This window comes from Diospyros lotus, chromosome 14 (genome assembly GCF_014633365.1).
Source record: "Diospyros lotus cultivar Yz01 chromosome 14, ASM1463336v1, whole genome shotgun sequence".
NCBI classification, from domain to species: domain Eukaryota; kingdom Viridiplantae; phylum Streptophyta; class Magnoliopsida; order Ericales; family Ebenaceae; genus Diospyros; species Diospyros lotus.
The window spans coordinates 384,090-401,756 of record NC_068351.1 but is presented as its reverse complement, the minus strand read 5'-3'; the positions used below and the strand labels follow the sequence as shown (position 1 = coordinate 401,756).

Here is a 17,667-nt window from a genome sequence, read left to right as displayed (position 1 = left end):
TTGATTTTGACCATTTTCTCATAGAGGTTAAGGTTACTTTACTTTTTCTTGATCAAAATCAACACAAAGACAGCTTATTTGGGCTACTAAACTGAGCCTGCGGGTTTCGATTTGAGCCCATTTGTCTTTGGGCTTCTAAACTAGGCCTGCGGGTTTCGGTTTGAGCCCATTTGTCTTGTCTAAAACTCAAAAAAGACGATTCGTGGAAGCCCCAAAAACAGATGGACAGTACAGTCCAGTACACTGTATTTATCCGATCAATTAATTACTGCGGCGAGGCAATTGGACTCGCGCCGTCAAGCTCCGAGAGGTAGTAATGTGAATTGTTGGATTGACGCTGCGCCTTCACCACCAAGTTGAATTCTTTAATTTGATCGCGCATCCATTCGCCAGGCTAGACCAGACCAGACCAGACCAGATTCTATTCTGAACCCACCAGACCCCTCCTATCTCAAACTTCTTCGAATTCCTGTCATCATGTCTCTGATCTATTTATGAGTGTCTAATCGAAGCTCTCTGTGAACTCGAGATCTCAGTTTGTTTCTTGCTATGCGTGAACGCTAAGCTTCCAAATACTCCTGCTGCCTGGACTGGGATCCCTTTATTTGCTGGAATTTTCGTGGAATGGGCACAAATAGGTTTCTCACTGTTGTCTTCTTGCTCTTGTTTGTTTCCAATTCCTCCTCCGCCTTCTCTCTCTTGAATCTCCGGAAATTAATCGGCGGGGTGCCAAACGATACTACCTCTTCTGTATCTGTATGTATCTCTCTCCCTCTCTGTATCTATGCCTCTTTCTACTTGCGTATGTATCCGAGTTTCTCAGCCATGAGGTTGTTTTAGGATTCGCCGTTGCCTAGCCCTACTCCGACCGACAAAGGATCGAAATCCAGTCCCTTTGAAAAGCCCAAGGGCCCACAATTGTCAAATGGTTCGCCAAAAGCAAATCCGAATGCCTCAAAGGATGAGGGTCGCGGTAAAGCTTCTGCTAGTTTTCCCACTCAGAAGCAGCTGGATAATGGAGAGTCTCAGCAAGGGAAAGAGGAATCTGATGGCAAAGCCGAGTTGCACTCCGGTAGTAATGGGAGTTGCAAGGGGTCGACTGTGACTTGCACCATCCAGAACACAATGACTGCTTGCATTCAAGGTCTTGAAAGTGGTAAATTAAATGCCTTTCCTCCTCTTCTTGACTGTCTGCATTATTCTTCCTTTTCTTGACTGTCTGCATTATTCTTCCTTTTCTTGACTGTCTGTATTGATTTGGGAAGAATGGTACTCTCCTTACCTTTGTTGTTCTGTCTAGGTGCAGCTTTTAATACTATAATTTGATGAAATATGAGACCTTGGATTTTTTTGAATTTCCAGTGCAGATTGTAATTTCAATGAGTCCCCATAATGGGGGCATCTAAATATTATTAAAGGGAAGTATGGAATTGATTTGTGGAGGAGTAACTATGACCAAACTTGAGGAAGAATGAGGACAGGACTAGAAATAGTTTTTTTTTCCGGTTCACCTACTGATTCCCCATGTCAAACTAGGAAGCTCATGCACCTCATTTTGGATAGCAGGCCCAAGTTTGATACATATCAAGCACATAAATGCTCATCAAACACGTCATCTGGTGTGTCCTAGAGTTTTTGACAGGTCTAGAATATGTATGCCTATGGGATGGGCATGCAACAAGGACATGTGTGAGGTGACATTGGGATTTTTATTGGAGTTTTATAATTCTTTTTGATATAAGATCTATAGTTAATAAAACCTGGACCAGTTCAGCCGGTTGGATGGCAAACCAATCACCATGTTGGTCTGGTTTGAAAAAAGACCAGAGATGCATATAAACCAGTTAAAACCAGTCAATTCCATCCAGTTTTATTGGTTCACAAAAATCAATCATATTAATTTTTATTTAAAGTACTAAATATTTCACGCATTCTATTTAATAGACAGGAAAATTAGTCTTTGTGAAAAACGAAGAAAAAAAAAAAATCAAAACGTGAAGATTTAATAGCCTGAATTCTTCACTTTCTTAAAATTCCTGATTTCTATTAAGTGCAAACTCTTTGCTTCAAAACTCTATTCTCTTTTCTAATAAAGTTAATCTCCATCCAACCATTGCTTTGCCTCTATCACAATAATTTATACAAAACTCTATTTGTAGGTACTATGATATGAGATTTAACATTTAGTTAATTTTTTGCATTTTTACTTAGTTTGAAATTATGAAATTTGAAACTTTAATTAGTGGTTCATGCTTTATGATGTTTTAACATTTTTTGAATATTAATAGTTGTCAATAGTATATTCATATACCTAAACAATGACATTATTAAATTATATATATAAATTTGTTAACCAGCCATTCAACCATTAAACCACCGGTTAAACCAGTCAACTAGTACTTTGGCCAATTTGATGACTAGTCTGGTTTGAGAACTTAGATAAAATCGATTAATATGCCAAAGTTTTGAGTAAAATAAAATATAATTGAGTCTATTTACAACTTAGATCAAAATAGTTAATATTATGTATGATGAATCTCTTTATATTATCATTATGATGGATTTATTGGTACTCCAATGCTCTTTTTGTTCAACTTTTTTTTTTTTTTTTTTGTGTATTAGCATTATTATATATCGAATGATATCTTCAATTAGTTTAGTGATGCTTTTTTAATAATTAATTTTATTAGTTCTTTTTATATTTGGAGGATGAGCCTTCATAACTGCAATAAGGTTGCTCCTTTGTGATTGGAGGGTCATGGTTTGAGTTGTGAAAACAACCTCTTTGCAAAGAGAGTAAGTGGAAGTTTGCGTACAAATATGGCCCCCTATGTGGAACCTTAGGAAGTGGGGATCCTTATGCATTACAGACTCACATAGTGTTTTTTATTATTATGATAATGAAAAATGTTAACCTTAGGACTCTTAGATTATACCCTTAGGCGAGAAAACCCACTCCAACACTCTCAGATGCAGTGTAAATATAAGAACAGAAAAATGAACAATAGAAAAGAAATTAACAGAATTGAAAAAATCAAACCATAAAGGAGACAGAGCAGATTTATCCTGGGTCAAGCCAATTTAATTGGCTCTACATCTAGCAGTCCAACACCCCAATTGAGCAGCTTTTATTGAGAAGAAACTGATCAGTACAAAACCCAAGCCCTCTTTCAATCCTATCGCTCAAGTACAACCCTTGTTCACTCCAAGAAAGCTTAAGAACACAATACACATGCCTCACTTTCTCTAGAATACTCACAATAGTAACCGAGAACTTGACAAGAGAGAAGATTTCCTAAACTGCCGCCTTGTCCTCTTATTTATAGAGGAGGCGGAACCCCCCCATATAACTAATAATTATAAAGAATTTACAGTTAGACCCCAAAGATACATAATTACACTTTGGCTTAAAAAACCCTAATTGTTTAATAGCTTCCAGCCGAAAGCCATCAACGCTCCACTGATCTTCTAATCAGAAAACTCTAGGCAAACCTCAACAAAAAACTTCTTGTGAAAACCTTATTTTTTGTTGTACCCCTCTCTCCCTTGTTTATTTATTTATTTTCATATTTGTTTCTATATTTGTATCCATATTGGCATTTCTTAGGTCCCAAGCATGGTCATCAAGCCTGGATTGTAACTGAGGGACTCCTTTGTCAGTCAAGATGGAATTAAAATGCCATATTAGCGAGGGGAGATGAAATTTCCATTAAGCACGTGCAATTCTTGTGATTGAGAGAAAATACTAATTTACAACCAATGCAAGCTAAGGGAAATACTAGGCAATGAGCTTTTTACATGTAAAAATACCTAAGTATTAAACATACAAGTCTCTAAAAAAAAAAAAACTACATGAGATTCTTGATATATTTTTCTTCTCTTCTTTTCCTTATTATTTTCCTCCTTGCATTTCTTTTATTTATTTTCTTCTAGTTAAAATATTGTGCCCTATATTTAATAATCATTCAGTTGGTGCCTGTATATTATGTTTCTTTTATTTGTTTTAGCATAAAAAACAGTGGGATAACCTTAGACTACTAGTGTTTTTAGATTGTGTGAGTTTACTAAATCTAGGTAAATGCTTAAGCTGAGTTATGTGCATATAGAGCTAGTTTAGGAACAGTAGGACTCTAACATACTGAATAGCTGGTTTAGGAACAGTAGTAGTGTAGGCACATTGATGGATAGATGATTATATAAGAATTACCATACATTTATGCTCTTTTTTATGCCTGCATAATGTACCTTTTCCAGTTTTTCCTTCCAGAATTTCAGGTAAGAGAGGAAGTAATTATTGCCCCCTCCCCAGTCCAGTGCCACTGACCCCCAAATGAAGCACTTAAATACCTTCCCCCCACCCCCCAAAAAAAGAAAAGAAAAGAAAAAGAAACACCTTTAATTTGATTCTTAAAATGTTTTATTTTGTTGATATCTTTTTAGCTTTTGTTTGAAATTTTGAATTGGTTAGGGCAAAAGGAAGAGAAAAGGTAAGTGAGAAGGAAAATTAGTTTCCCTTTATATTTCTCTTCATACTTCAAAAATAGAAGTGTACTCTTAAAAAAATTGACAATAATTATGAAAAAAAGGAGAAGGAAAGGTGGATGGTAACCAAGTAAATAGCAATCTTTCCTTTGCATTTCTTTTTGTTTTCTCTCACTACACCCATGAACAGACAACAGCATTAATCTCATCTATTTCTTCAAAGGAAAGAAAGGCCCTTTACCTACCTTTTTAATGTAACAGGGTCCAAATCGGTGCTTCTAGTCCAAAATGAAGGTGAAAGCACACTAAAAGTGACTATTACTAATCCAGTTTCTCTGAGGAATGTCATGAATGATGATGGAATCTCCCCAAAAAAAACTAAAACGGTATGAGTCTTTTATCTCAAATAATGCAGTATTTATTTCTGGTATTCTTGTTAATGAAATGATGTCAATAGCTGGGGGAGATCAGACTTGATGAAATTTGAGATTTGACTGTAAGCCATAGCCAACAGGAAAATTTTGATATGAATGAGATGTGATTTATTGAGAGTGACAGTTTACCTGGCAAAATAAAGTCAATTAAATCTTGTTAGTTGTTTTAGTTGGTTGCTTGAGGTAAATTGTTTGGATTCTAAATAAAAAAATGGAATTTTTTGTGAGGGCAAGCTTTGGTAGCAAGATTGCTTTTTTGTAATTGGAAGGTCATAAGTTTAATTGTGGAGACAACTTCTTTTGGAAGAAAAGGTAAGGCTGTGAACTAAAACTGGACCACCAAGGGGGGAGCCTCATACGTGGACTAGGATGTTCCCCTCCTCACTTTTTAAAGTAAGATAAAACTGGACAACCATAGGTGCTGTTTATATTTCTGAAATTTGAAGGAGCAATGGTTAAGATGCACAATGTGGAATAGAAAATGATTATGAGAACAACAACAATCCTGAGCCTTAATCGCACTAGGTAGGGTTGGCTAGAGATTGTGAGAAAGGAATAATATTTTCTTTTCTGCATTGTCTTGATCAGATAAAAGAAACAGTGGGACTTTGATCTTGGTTTGCTTAGCTCAAGTAAACAATAGAACAGGATCACAAACAAGTTGGCAGAAGTGTTGAACAAGAATTTGATGTATCCTGATACATAGTGGAAAAAGTTTTGGTGTTGTTTCTTTTGAGTGACATGGCATCTGTGGGGGACTGGGGGGACAAGAATACTAGAGCCTTTTTTTAGGGTTGGAGCATTCCATCCATCCATTTCTTTAAAGGCACTCCTCCCCTCTCTATATTTTTGTGGATGTTTGCTCTGCCCTTTTTTCTGTTTTTACTTTTGCTCATTTCTCAGATAACATATTTTTGTTTCATTTTTTGAGTCTTGGGTGTTGTACAAAGTTCACTTATGACATGTTTTTTTGTACATAAATTATGGCACTAGTGTGTCGCACACTCTTCCTTGTGGAGCAGGACCAATTGTGAACCCCAAGCCTAGACTTAGAGAACAAAAAGCATAATTTGAAGAAGCCTAATTATAACAAAACTATAGTGTTGAACAGAATTTAGTTGCAAGTCCTTCATTCCAAAACGAAATCATAAATGTAATACAACCCATGTCTCTAGAAAATCATCTCTGCCAGTTCCCCCATACCTAGACCAATTCTAAGACGTTTATGGATCACCTGATATGGTAAGGTAAAGTGGTGAGCTCACTGCTCAGTGAACAATTATTATGTATATATATTGCACATACCCCAAAGTAATTGTACAAATAAAACTGAATTGATTTTTCAAAACATTCCAAATGCATAAATTTTGAATTTAGTAATCTCTTTTAACATGGTGTAGCACATATCATATATCTAGATATTCAGTGTAGACATCATGAAATAATCCAAGGAACCACTATCAATAATTATTCAACAATTCATCATCAATGTTATTTCTATTAAAAAGAATCAGTATTATATATACATCTCAAAGGTGGTCTGTGGATCTATATCATACTAGAGTATCACAGGATTATGCCTGGGTCAATTCCATACAACATACTTGGTTGGAGTAACCAAGAGCGCACCTGGTCCCCCTCCCCTAACTGTTGAGCAAGATGCACCATTTTGCCATACATAGGGGCTGGTTTTGATTTAAGTAGTCAGGTCATGACTGAGATCACACACATCGTCCAAAACTATTGTTTGAACAATAGCACAATCAAAGATGTATTTGCACAATAGCACCAACTTTCAAACCTATGTTCTCAATTTGGCTGCACAATTCAGAATATCATATATTTCTAAATAAACTGGAACATAATATTCACGTAAATTCATTTTACAATCAGAGCAAGAATAATTTCTAAAACAAATATTTAACAAAATTAACCACTCACTTGGTCCTCATGTAATATACTTCCAGTAATGTCCCTAACTTGAACCATAATAATTCTATGTCAGGAAGCGTCTAAATTTTGCTATAATCTTCCTAAAAGTAGTTTGAGGATTGTCTTACTTTTTTTTTTTTTTGGATTTTTGGAAAAGTAATATATATGTTTTTTAGTTTGGTCAAATTCAATTTGACTAGGTCAGGTTAACACAGTCAATTTGACTAGGATTTTGTAGTTGGTCATCTTCCTACAAGTCTACTCCACTCCTCTAGGTTTGCTAGAGAGTTCAATCCACTAACTTTTCAAAACAATACAAAATGTAATGGTGTATTACAACAACAATACAAATACAAGCTAGTGTATCCACTGGATACACAACCCACAAGAATGTATCTTAACATTCTTGCAACAAGAACTTTAGACCAAAATTCTTTCCCCCTCCAATGGAATTTGCAATGAAGTACAATGGAATAAATTATCTGTTCCAGATCAAATAACACAAGTGAAGCACAATAAATGAAAGAGCGTTAATAAATGCTCTCCTAAGTGCTCTTTGGTGTATCACAATTCACAATGAAAGCTCCTCTAATGCACTAGAAGGGTTTTGTTTTTGGTCTTGAGAAGTGTCAAGCCCTTGAATTAGGACTGGCAATTCGGTAATTCTGATTGTAGAATAAGAGAGAGAAAAAAAGGAGCAGAAAATTAGAGAAAATAGAGAGAATTGAGGGATCAAGAGGGGGGAAGTTTATTCATTCAATCAATAGGTAAAATCCTCCTGAGTGTCGTAGATCTCATATTAAGAGGACCACTAGCCATACAACGATTTCCTCTAACCGCTTAACAACTTACTCTAGCTGTTACAACTGTCCTTCCCACCTCCTAACCTCCCTAACAATCTATAAGTGGTAAGTAATTACAAGATTATCCCCAGGGTCATAACAATCCCCACCCCTTGAAATAATTTTTGTTCTCAAGAATTTAGAGAAGTCCCACAACTTCGGGAAATTGCTTCAAAAGATTTGGGAGGTATTCCCAAATAGTGTGGTCTAGATGAAGATGAGACCACTAGACCAATACTTGAGTTAGAGGTAACTTCCCTCGGTACAACACTCTTTTCTCTACAATAGCGCGGGGTTCAATTACCTCTTCCGCATTTGGTGGTAAGTCTGTCCGAGTAGGATCAACAGGGTTTGTAGCTCTCTTCAATAGTGAAAGGTGGAACACCAGATGGCTAGTCACCCCTTCTAGTAGCTGCAACCAATATGCTACTAGCCCCACCTTGGCCACAATAGGTAGGGTCCAAAATACTTTGGACTCAACTTAGAAGCTGGTAATGAAGTATAGGGCTTGCAAGAACCTCCTAACCTTGAGGTAAACCATATCACCTGTCTCAAAGGTCTTGTCACTCCGTCTTTTGTTTGCTATCTGCCGGTTACGGGCAATAGCTAATTCCCTTTTTAACATTGTTAACAACCTATGTTGCACGGAAACGAAAACGGGAAACGCGGAAACGGAAATGCAGAAACGGTATTTTTCAAAAAAGTTAAGAAACGGAAATGCGGGGTAAACTATAATTTTAAAAAATATAGGAGTGTATGTGAAATTAATATACAATTTATATACTATAAATAATATTAAGTTATAATTTTACAAACCCTAGATATACATACTATTACAATATTACCCTAGACTATTACCCGCAAGCTCTCAGAGACCCACGCCACTGGCCACTTGCTATCAATGGCCGACTGCGCCGCTTCCTCTGTCTGCCACCGTCGCCGCCTCTCTTGTCGTCAACGCATCTGTTGCCCTCGCCCTTGCCCTTGCCATCGATCTCGCCTCTCTCACAGTCGATCTCTGCCATCGTTGTTGCCTCTCTCGGTCGCCATCAACGAGTCTCTTGCCCTCAACCTTGCCTTCATCTCGCCTCTCTCACAGTCGAAGCGTCTCTACCACCGTCGTTCGCCTCTCTCGCCATCGACGAGTCTCTTGCCCTCACCATCACGTTCGATCTTGCCTCTCTCACAGTCGAAGCGTTTCTGCCACCGTCGCTCGTCTCTCACCCTCGTCGCAGCCCACCGCCGTACACCATCTCTTGCCTCGATCGTCGCTACATACTCCATATCTCGCCTCGCCGCCGACCGCCACCGCCTCCCCTCTCGGTGACCATTGTCTTCCTCGTTGCAGGTGAGTGACCGTGGTTGCTGGAAATGCGTTTCAAGTATGAAACGTGTTTCCCACATTTTCTGTAAATTGCGAAACGGCCCCCAGAACGTTTCACAATTTACAGAAATGTTTCGAAGGCTGTTTCGGGCCGTCTTCACGTTTCCGAAACAGAAAACGGTTCGGAAACGCCGAAACGGAGCCTCCGAGCCGTTTCTGTGCTTCATTGTTAACAACTGCTGCCTCTATTGGAAATAATGCTCCACTTTAGCTATAGTAGGGGAAGACTCTGAAATGGCAGGCAACAAAGTGGGCTTATACCCAAAAATGGCTTCAAAAGGACTCCTTCGAATAGCACTATGGTAGCTGGTATTGTACCACCACTGTGCTAACGACAACCACATATTCTAGCTCTTAGGGTTGGAGAAGCACATACACCTCAAGTATGCCTCTAAACACTGGTTGACCCTTTTCATTTGGCCATCCATTTGAGGGTGATAGGCAATGGACAAACATAGCCCTACTCCCAACTTCCTGAACAGCTCTTGCCAAAATGAACTTGTGAACACCTTGTCTCTGTTCGAGACAATAGTTTTAGGAACACCATGTATCCTAGGCACCCTATCCAAAAATTTTCGTGCCACCGCCTGTGCAGTAAATGGATGGGAGAGACTAATGAAGTGCCTAAATTTTGTCAAACGATCTACCACCACCATAATTACATCTTTGCCTTCCAATCGTGGTAGACCCTCTACAAAGTCCATGGAAAGCCCCTCCCATGCTTGTTGAGGCACTGCCAAAGGCTGTAACAATCCAGGGTAGGCCAGCTAGCATACTGCACATGACATCACAAATTTCACCACATCTACCTTTTTCTTAGGCCAAAAGAATAATTGCTTGACCTTTTGATAAGTAGCTTGAATTCCTAAGTGACCACCCAAGGGAGAACAATGAAGGACCCGCAATATTTTATCCTTTAAGGCACTGTCATCTCCTACTACCAATCTGCCTTATACCATACCATCTCATTGGACAATGTATAATTTGCAATTGCAGTAGGTTGCACTACCAACTGTGCCATAATACCCTGAAGCCACTTAGATTGTCCATAGCTAGCTTCTCACTCAGTCATCCACTCCGGCCCTACAGTTGTAATAGCTTGGCAGGCTACAGTTTTGTTTCGTCTTGACAGTGTGTTAGCCACTACGTTTTCCTTACCTCGTCGGTACTAAATAGTATAATCCAGCCTCATGAGTTTTGAAACACCTTTCCGCTGTAATTGGGTATGCAGCTTTTGTTGGGCTAGAAATTGCAAGCTCTCATGGTTTGTGCGAATCACAAATGGTTGACTCTTCAAATAATGACGCCACTTATCAATTGCCCGAGCACTACGAACAATTCCTTGTCATAAACACTTAGCCCCAAGTGTCTTTGAGACAAGGCTTGGCTTATAAAAAGCCAATGGTTGCCCTTCCTGTACCAACAACGCTCCAGTATCGGTTTCACACACATCTGTCTTCACTGTAAAGGGTTTAGAAAAATCCGGAAGAGCTAACACTGGGGCCATAGACATGGATTTCTTAAGGGTTAAGAATGCTGCTTCCGCCTTGGGATTCCACTGAAATCCTTTCTTCTTCAACAACTCGGTGAGAGGTTTGTTGATCATGCCATAGTGCTGAATTTTTTTTCGATAATAACCGGTCAATCCTAAGAAACTCCTCAACTCCATCTAATTTTTAGGTCTAGGCCACTCCAACATTGCTTCCACTTTCTTTGGATCAGTTCATACCCCTTCTCCACAAATAATATGTCCCAAATACTCCACCTCCTTCGCAGCAAAGGTACATTTCGAGAGCTTAACATACAATTGGTGAGACTTAAGGATCTCAAATGTCATGCAGATATGTGTGAGGTGGTTTTCAAAAGTGAGACTGTAAACGAGGATGTGTCACAGCCTGAGCCTGACAATGCCCTTTCTTCCAATTCGATATGAATTAGAAGGACCAAACATCGAAACAAAGAGCAAAAACAGAGGGAATGAGGAAGAACGAGAGAGAGAGAGAGTAGAGAGAAAAAAGGAGAGTTTGTGTAGAATTCTGATATTTTTTATGGGTTCTTTCCTTCCCCGAATAGGAGGATATACACCAGCGTTTGGGAGGAGAGGCAGGGTGGGCCCTATAGCCTAACAAACTTGGTATTCTCCTAAGTTTCCCTTCACATGGCAGTATCTATCTCTACCCTAGGAATTACAATAGTAAAAGTAATTTAACTAACTTCTACATTAGGGATTATAGCAGTAAAAGTAACAAACAACAGTAAAAAGTAACAAAAATTAAAATGAGCTCTGGTACGGGTTCATCAAAGAAAACAAGGATGAACTTCCTCAAGTAGGGTAGGAAAATTTGGTTCATCAAAACTTGTAAGGTGGCAAGTGCATTAGTCAAACCAAAGGGCATAACAATGAATTCGTACAGTCCTTGGTGGGTTCTAAAAGTTGTTTTATGAATGTCAGATGGGGCCATCTGAATTTGATGGTAACCAGACCTAAGGTCCAGTTTAGAGAAGATTTTTGCACCATATAACTCATCCAATAGGTCATCAATCAAAGGTATAGGAAACTTATTTTTTATAGTGTTGGAGTTAAGCTGTCGGTAGTCTATGCAAAACCTCCAAGTTCCATCATTTTTCTTAACAAGGAGGACTGGGGATGCATAGGGGCTTTGGTTGGGTTGAATGATGGTTGAGTCTAGCATTGTTTTAACTTGCTTCTCAATCTTTGTTTTCTGAGCAAGAGAGTATCTATAGGCTCTAACATTGACAGATTCTGAGTTTGGTTTAAGGTGAATTGAGTGGTCCAAGGGTCTTTGTGGTGGTAAAGAATTGGGTTTCGCAAATAGATTCTTAAATTCTACCAAAAGTGAATGCAAGTCATCTGAAAAACATACCTTATTTGCGAGTTGGGAATCAATGTTGGCAACAGTAGGCTGAAGTTCTGCCTTAGATTGGTTGTCACCTTCCATTTCCACAGCCTGTATAGAATACAGTTGGGCTATCTGCCCTCCCTTCTTCAACATCATCTTCTGCAGTCTTTTCCCTCCAATTAGCTTACACTCTCCTTAATCCAAGCTGCCCAACAAAGTCAGCTTCTTCCCTTCAATTACCACTGTGACTTCTAACTTGTTGAAGTCAAAAGTCAGAGGACTCACAGTCTTCATCTAGTCTACGCCAAGCACTATATCACATCCACTCAGTTCTAAAATTCGCAAATCAGTTGCAAATTCCTAACCTTGCATGATCCATGTAAATCCTATACATTTGTAGTGGCTATACATTCTACTCTCATTGGCTACAGTTACTGACAAGGGGGTTGTGGCTGTCATGGGACACTTGAGGCTTGTAGCTGTGGCTTCACTAAGAAAGTTGTGGGTGCTCCCACTGTCGATAAGCACCATTAACCTTTGTTTCCCCTCCTAGCCTCTCACTTTTATAATCTGTCCCATAGGACTTCCTTTCAGTGCATGGAAGGAAATCTCCCCTCCTTCCTCTCCTTGTACTTCTTTTTCTTCTTGTAGCAACACTTCTTTGTCGGCCACTTCTTCTTTTGCTTCTTCTGTCTTTTCCCCATCAACTCCCTCCATATTCATCAGCTGCCTTTTGCACTAATGACCAAGGCTATATTTGTCTCCGCGTTTGAAGCGTACCCCCAGCTGCTCTATGAAATTCCCCTTACTTCCATTGTTACTCCCTGGCGCCTTGGGAGATGGTTGACTATGCCATGTGAGCAAGGGCCTTGCTTTTCCCCTTCCATATTGTCCTGCCAATATACTTGGTTTATAGGAACCTTGTGTTTCTTGAAGATGGCCAATTCTTGAAGCTAGTCTAAGGCCAATTCTTGAAGCCTAGCCTTTTTTGCAACTTGTTTCACGGACGCAGGGGACATCATCTTCACCATTGGCCGTCATCTTCACCATTGACTGCTATTCTTCCCTCAATCTGCTAATAAAGACCGATACCAAATATTGCTCAATGAGTCCTGGTTGCACCGTACTCACCATAGATCTCAACTCCTCAAATTGAGCTTGGTACTCAACCATAGTCCCTTCTTGTTTTAACTTGTTGAATTCTTCGACTACATCGGCTATGTTTTTCTCCTCGTAGCGATCACATAACCCATCGGCAAATTTTGCCTAGTTTCCATGCATTCCTTCATCTTGGACTCATCCTTGATACCAAGAATCCGCCTCTTCATTCAAATATGCCAACGCCAAATTTATCTTTTGATCTTTAGGGATTCTGTAGAATTGAAAAAATCCTCTACACCTTCGTACCCACCATCGTGATTTCTTTCCTTCTAGCATTGGAATCTCCAATCTTGGCATCGGAACATGGGTCTGAGTCCACAATTGCTGATTCCTCCCCGAAACTTCTTGAACTGCAACCTGATCTACTTCATCAAGAATCCCTTGTGTGCCCGAACAGTTGCCCTTGTGTGGCAAAATCAGTTTAGAGGTATGTCTTGGGGGATATTCCGGTGGCAAATGAAATTGGGGTAGGGAAGACAGCTTGCTTAGCACATTGTCGATCCTTCGTCCCTGCAATTCCACCGTTTCTTGGCACTGATTCATCGCTTCTTGTTGCTTCTCCATGGCTTTTTGCATGGTTTCTCTCCACTCGGCCAAGTCCTCCCGTGTTTGGCGTAGGGTTTCTTGGGTGTGGGTCGCCCCAAACTCTATGGATTCTAGCTTGATCTCCAGCTGCTTCAAGCGTGTTCCCTCAGCCATTGCACCTTGATCCCCAGACACACTAAATTCCTCAATTGGGCATTCTGTCCTTCCCACACTGAAGCTCCTTGCTTCGTCCGATGCTTTTCCGTCATGGCGCAGCTTCCGTAAGTCTTCTTATAACTGGATCATCCAGCTTTGATACCACAATTGTCAAGCCCGTGAATTAGGGCTGGCAATTCAGTAATTCCAATTGTAGAACAAGAGTGAGAGAGAGAGAGAGAGAGAGAGAAAGAGAAAATCAGAGAGAACAGAGAGATCAAGAGGGAGGAAGTTTATTCATTCAATCAATCAGTAAAATCCTCCTGAGTGCCATAGGTCTCTTATTAAGAGGACCTCTAGCCATACAATGATTTCCTCTAACTGCTTAACAGCCTACTCTAGCTGGTACAACTGTCCTTCCCGCCTTCTAACATCCTAACCTCCCCAACAGTCTATAAGAGGTAAGTAATTACAAGATTATCCCCAGGGTTGTAACAAGAAGCTACTTGTATAGGCTTTGACGGAACTAGCTGTTGAGCTTCCTGCAGATACGCCAAAACTAGCCATTAGTCTGTCAGGATGAAAACTGTTGATGACTTTGTAGTAACTATTGAAAGTTTTTAAGGTATGTCAACAGTTTTTTAAAAGCCTTTCAGAGCTTCTTCATGTTTTACATTACTTTCAAAACAAGATTTAATCTATCTAAATGATCGAGAAAACTGTTGAAGAGTTGTGAATAGGTTGTCAAACAGTGTCGTGAAAGTGTCAATTGGTTACAATACATTTTGACAGTTTTAGGAGAAAGCATCAAAATCAACTGTTGACCGTTTACTATGACTCTGGACAATTAGAAATTGAGAGTATGAAAACAGACCATTGAAAGTATGGCTTAGGAATGGGTAAATTTTTATTAGTTAGTCTCGTGCTGTCAACAGTTTTGTTTATAAAACAGAATAAAAATTCTGAAATCTGAAATAAATGTCAACAGTTTTGAAATAATTTCAAAATAATGCTTCTCATTGCAAAGGCTCATTCAAAAATGTATATCAAGACAAAATTTGTTTATAAGGATAAATTTGAAATACAACACATATCATGTTTAACTAAAAGTGCTTAATTGCATTTCAAATATATATAAAAAAAATTTAAATCAATATAGAGTTCATTTTGAAAATGTTATTTTGCAAATCATTTTCAAGATGTTATAATTGAAGTTATTTTCAAAATCTTTTGCAATTTATCTTCAAATATTCATACAAGTTTTTGGTTTATCAAAATCAAACTAGGGTCAATATATGGATGTCCATATCCTCTATAAGGCAATTATATCCTATGGGATGTTAATTAAGGCTTGTCATGGCAAAGATGATGATATCCCATACTTGTAATGTCTCTCCTTTGGTCAGTTTATACACTAGATTGCTGAATGTATTTACTTGATAAAAATATGATCAAAGGGCAATTTAAAGTTGAGGCTTTTATGCATAAAAAAGAATACTGTTAGCATGTATCTTTTGTGTGTGTGTGTGTGTAGTGGGTTTCACAATATCAACTACTATAATACAACTGTATCAATTATTTTCATTCACTGTCATCTCATGAAATTTTTTCATATGAAGATGCCGGTGGAACTTTTTCTCATCATTCTTTCGTTGGAGAGTTGCTTTGAGAAGGGCATCCAAACGTAAAATTTTGTCACATTGTTCTTTTGCTTGTATTTGTATTGTCAATGCGATATTTAGAAGTTAATTGACATTATGAATGCCATGCCATCAACACTAACTTGGTTAGGATAAGGTGTAGTTGATGATGATGATGATGTGGTATTTTTTACTTTATTATCCACTATGGAGTTCTGAAGTGCAATATGCATCCAATTAACATTTTTCTTAACCATGCATAGGTAACCTGCAATAGTTTTCACATCCCAATTTCCACTCTTGATGGTGTAATTGTTGATCAAGTTCCTCAAAATTTTAAAATTTTTGGTATTAATTGATTTCTTGGTATATACTTGCTTGTACTGCTGATATGAGTAACCATATTAGACAATTAATTGTAAGATATGACTGACATTTTGGTCTCTGCTTGTTTCCATGGTTTTTCATTCTAAATCACATTTCATATAGTGGTCTTTGTTTAAGTGACATTTCTGATATCATTTTTTGGGGGTTATTTTGTAGATCAATATCACTCCGAGTATTGGCCAAATCACAAAAATGGTATTGAGCACTGGAAACAATACCTGTGTGCTTGTCATGGGCTACCCTTCCTCTGAAGGAAACATTTTCCAGCGTCTCCCTTTGTACTATAAGCAAGTGACCCCCATCTATGGTGCTTATCTCTCATTCCTAATAGCGTTAATTGTTGGGGGGATATGGGTTTGCTGCAAGTTTAGCAAGAGGAGACAACAAGACGCGGTTCCCTATCAGGAACTTGAAATGGGAATGCCCGAATCTTCTTCAGCTGTTAATTTGGAGGCTGCAGATGGTTGGGATGATGGATGGGATGATGATTGGGATGATGACAAGGCAGTGAAATCACCAGGGGGACGGATGGCAAGCATCTCGGTGAATGGCCTAACAGCGAGGTCCTCTAACAGGGATGGGTGGGAAAAAGACTGGGATGATTAGAATTATAAGTTTGAGAGAACGGAAGCAATACTTTTATAGGATGGGAAGATAGACAGCCAAACTTGACACACAGATATAGGAGACACTGAAATTTGAATGTAATTTTGTAATGCCTGTTCTGATAAATTCAATTTCTTAGTCTGTACGAAGACACGGAGTCGTGAGTTAAGTTGCGTAAAGCAGTTTTGGTGGTCTTAGCGAGAGAAGATGTGTAAAGAGCCCTTCCTAGCGTGCTTATTTGCAGCGGTTGTATTGCATTGTGTTATGTGAATGATGAGAGATATGAAGAATTAGTTGTCAAAGTAACAGCCATTCGCATTTATACTCCCATGTTAATGATATGATGATGGGAATGGAGGGAATCATCTTTTTTGGGCCTGGGTCCTTAGTTGGGAAACAAAAGCAACTAGACTAGCCAGACCAGAGGGTGCTTCCCAAGTCCCACCATTAAAGATGGTGGTGTATACCCTTCTCAAGAATTCCCCAAATTCGATCTAGCTTCCTGATTCCTAATTTAGGTACCATTCACAAGGAGTAGAACAGGTTTGCTCAACGCATTTTAGGCTTTGTATGGGAGACTCAGTAACACATTGAACTTGAATGAATGTTATTCTATCATGACCTCTAATGAAGGGATGAAATTAATCTAAAGGTCCTCGTATCATTTTAGTTAAAGATTTGTAGAATTTTAGTTGAATTACGACCTCCGCATATAAAATATCAACATATAATCTTTTTATCTAGAGAAAAACAAGAATAAATGTGTTATAATCAATTTAATCCAATCCATTACGACTCTGTAACCAAAGGGATTCATACAGGAAGCTTACTTAGCTAAGAGGGGGGGGGGGGGGGGGGGGGGGGGGGGGGGATTATATATTTCTTTCAAAAATTATAAAGAATTATGTAAAATGCGTGTGTGCTCATCTTTTTATCGCATCCATTAAACATGGTTGGGACATAGGAATTTGTCAAAATTAATTTATAATTAGGGTCTTCCAATATTATCTTAAATTTCTGTCTCCGCACAAACAGAGTCATGAAGTTGTAGGCTCGCAGTGGTTGTTTGAATATTATATTGTATACATGTACACCGCGTGTAGAAAAGCTCATCATCTTCTTCCCTTCTCTCTAGCCCTGTCTGCATGCTGCCATTAACAGACACTCGATCTAATTTTGGCTTGTGGTTCAAGTACCCGCTAGACTATTACTCCTTTTTCACTCTTTTAACTCAACGTATACTCTCTGTCAATCTGT

General features: G+C 38.8%; 1 protein-coding gene across 1 annotated transcript; it reads left to right on the top strand.

The window, feature by feature from the left end:
- Positions 1 to 270: 270 nt before the first annotated feature.
- On the top strand, positions 271 to 16,716 carry LOC127790147 (uncharacterized). Its single transcript, XM_052319441.1, has 4 exons — positions 271 to 756; positions 841 to 1,156; positions 4,744 to 4,868; positions 15,961 to 16,716. Exons 1-4 carry the CDS (start codon positions 625 to 627, stop codon positions 16,408 to 16,410), a joined length of 1,023 nt encoding a protein of 340 aa, XP_052175401.1. The 5' UTR covers positions 271 to 624; the 3' UTR covers positions 16,411 to 16,716.
- Positions 16,717 to 17,667: the final 951 nt, after the last annotated feature.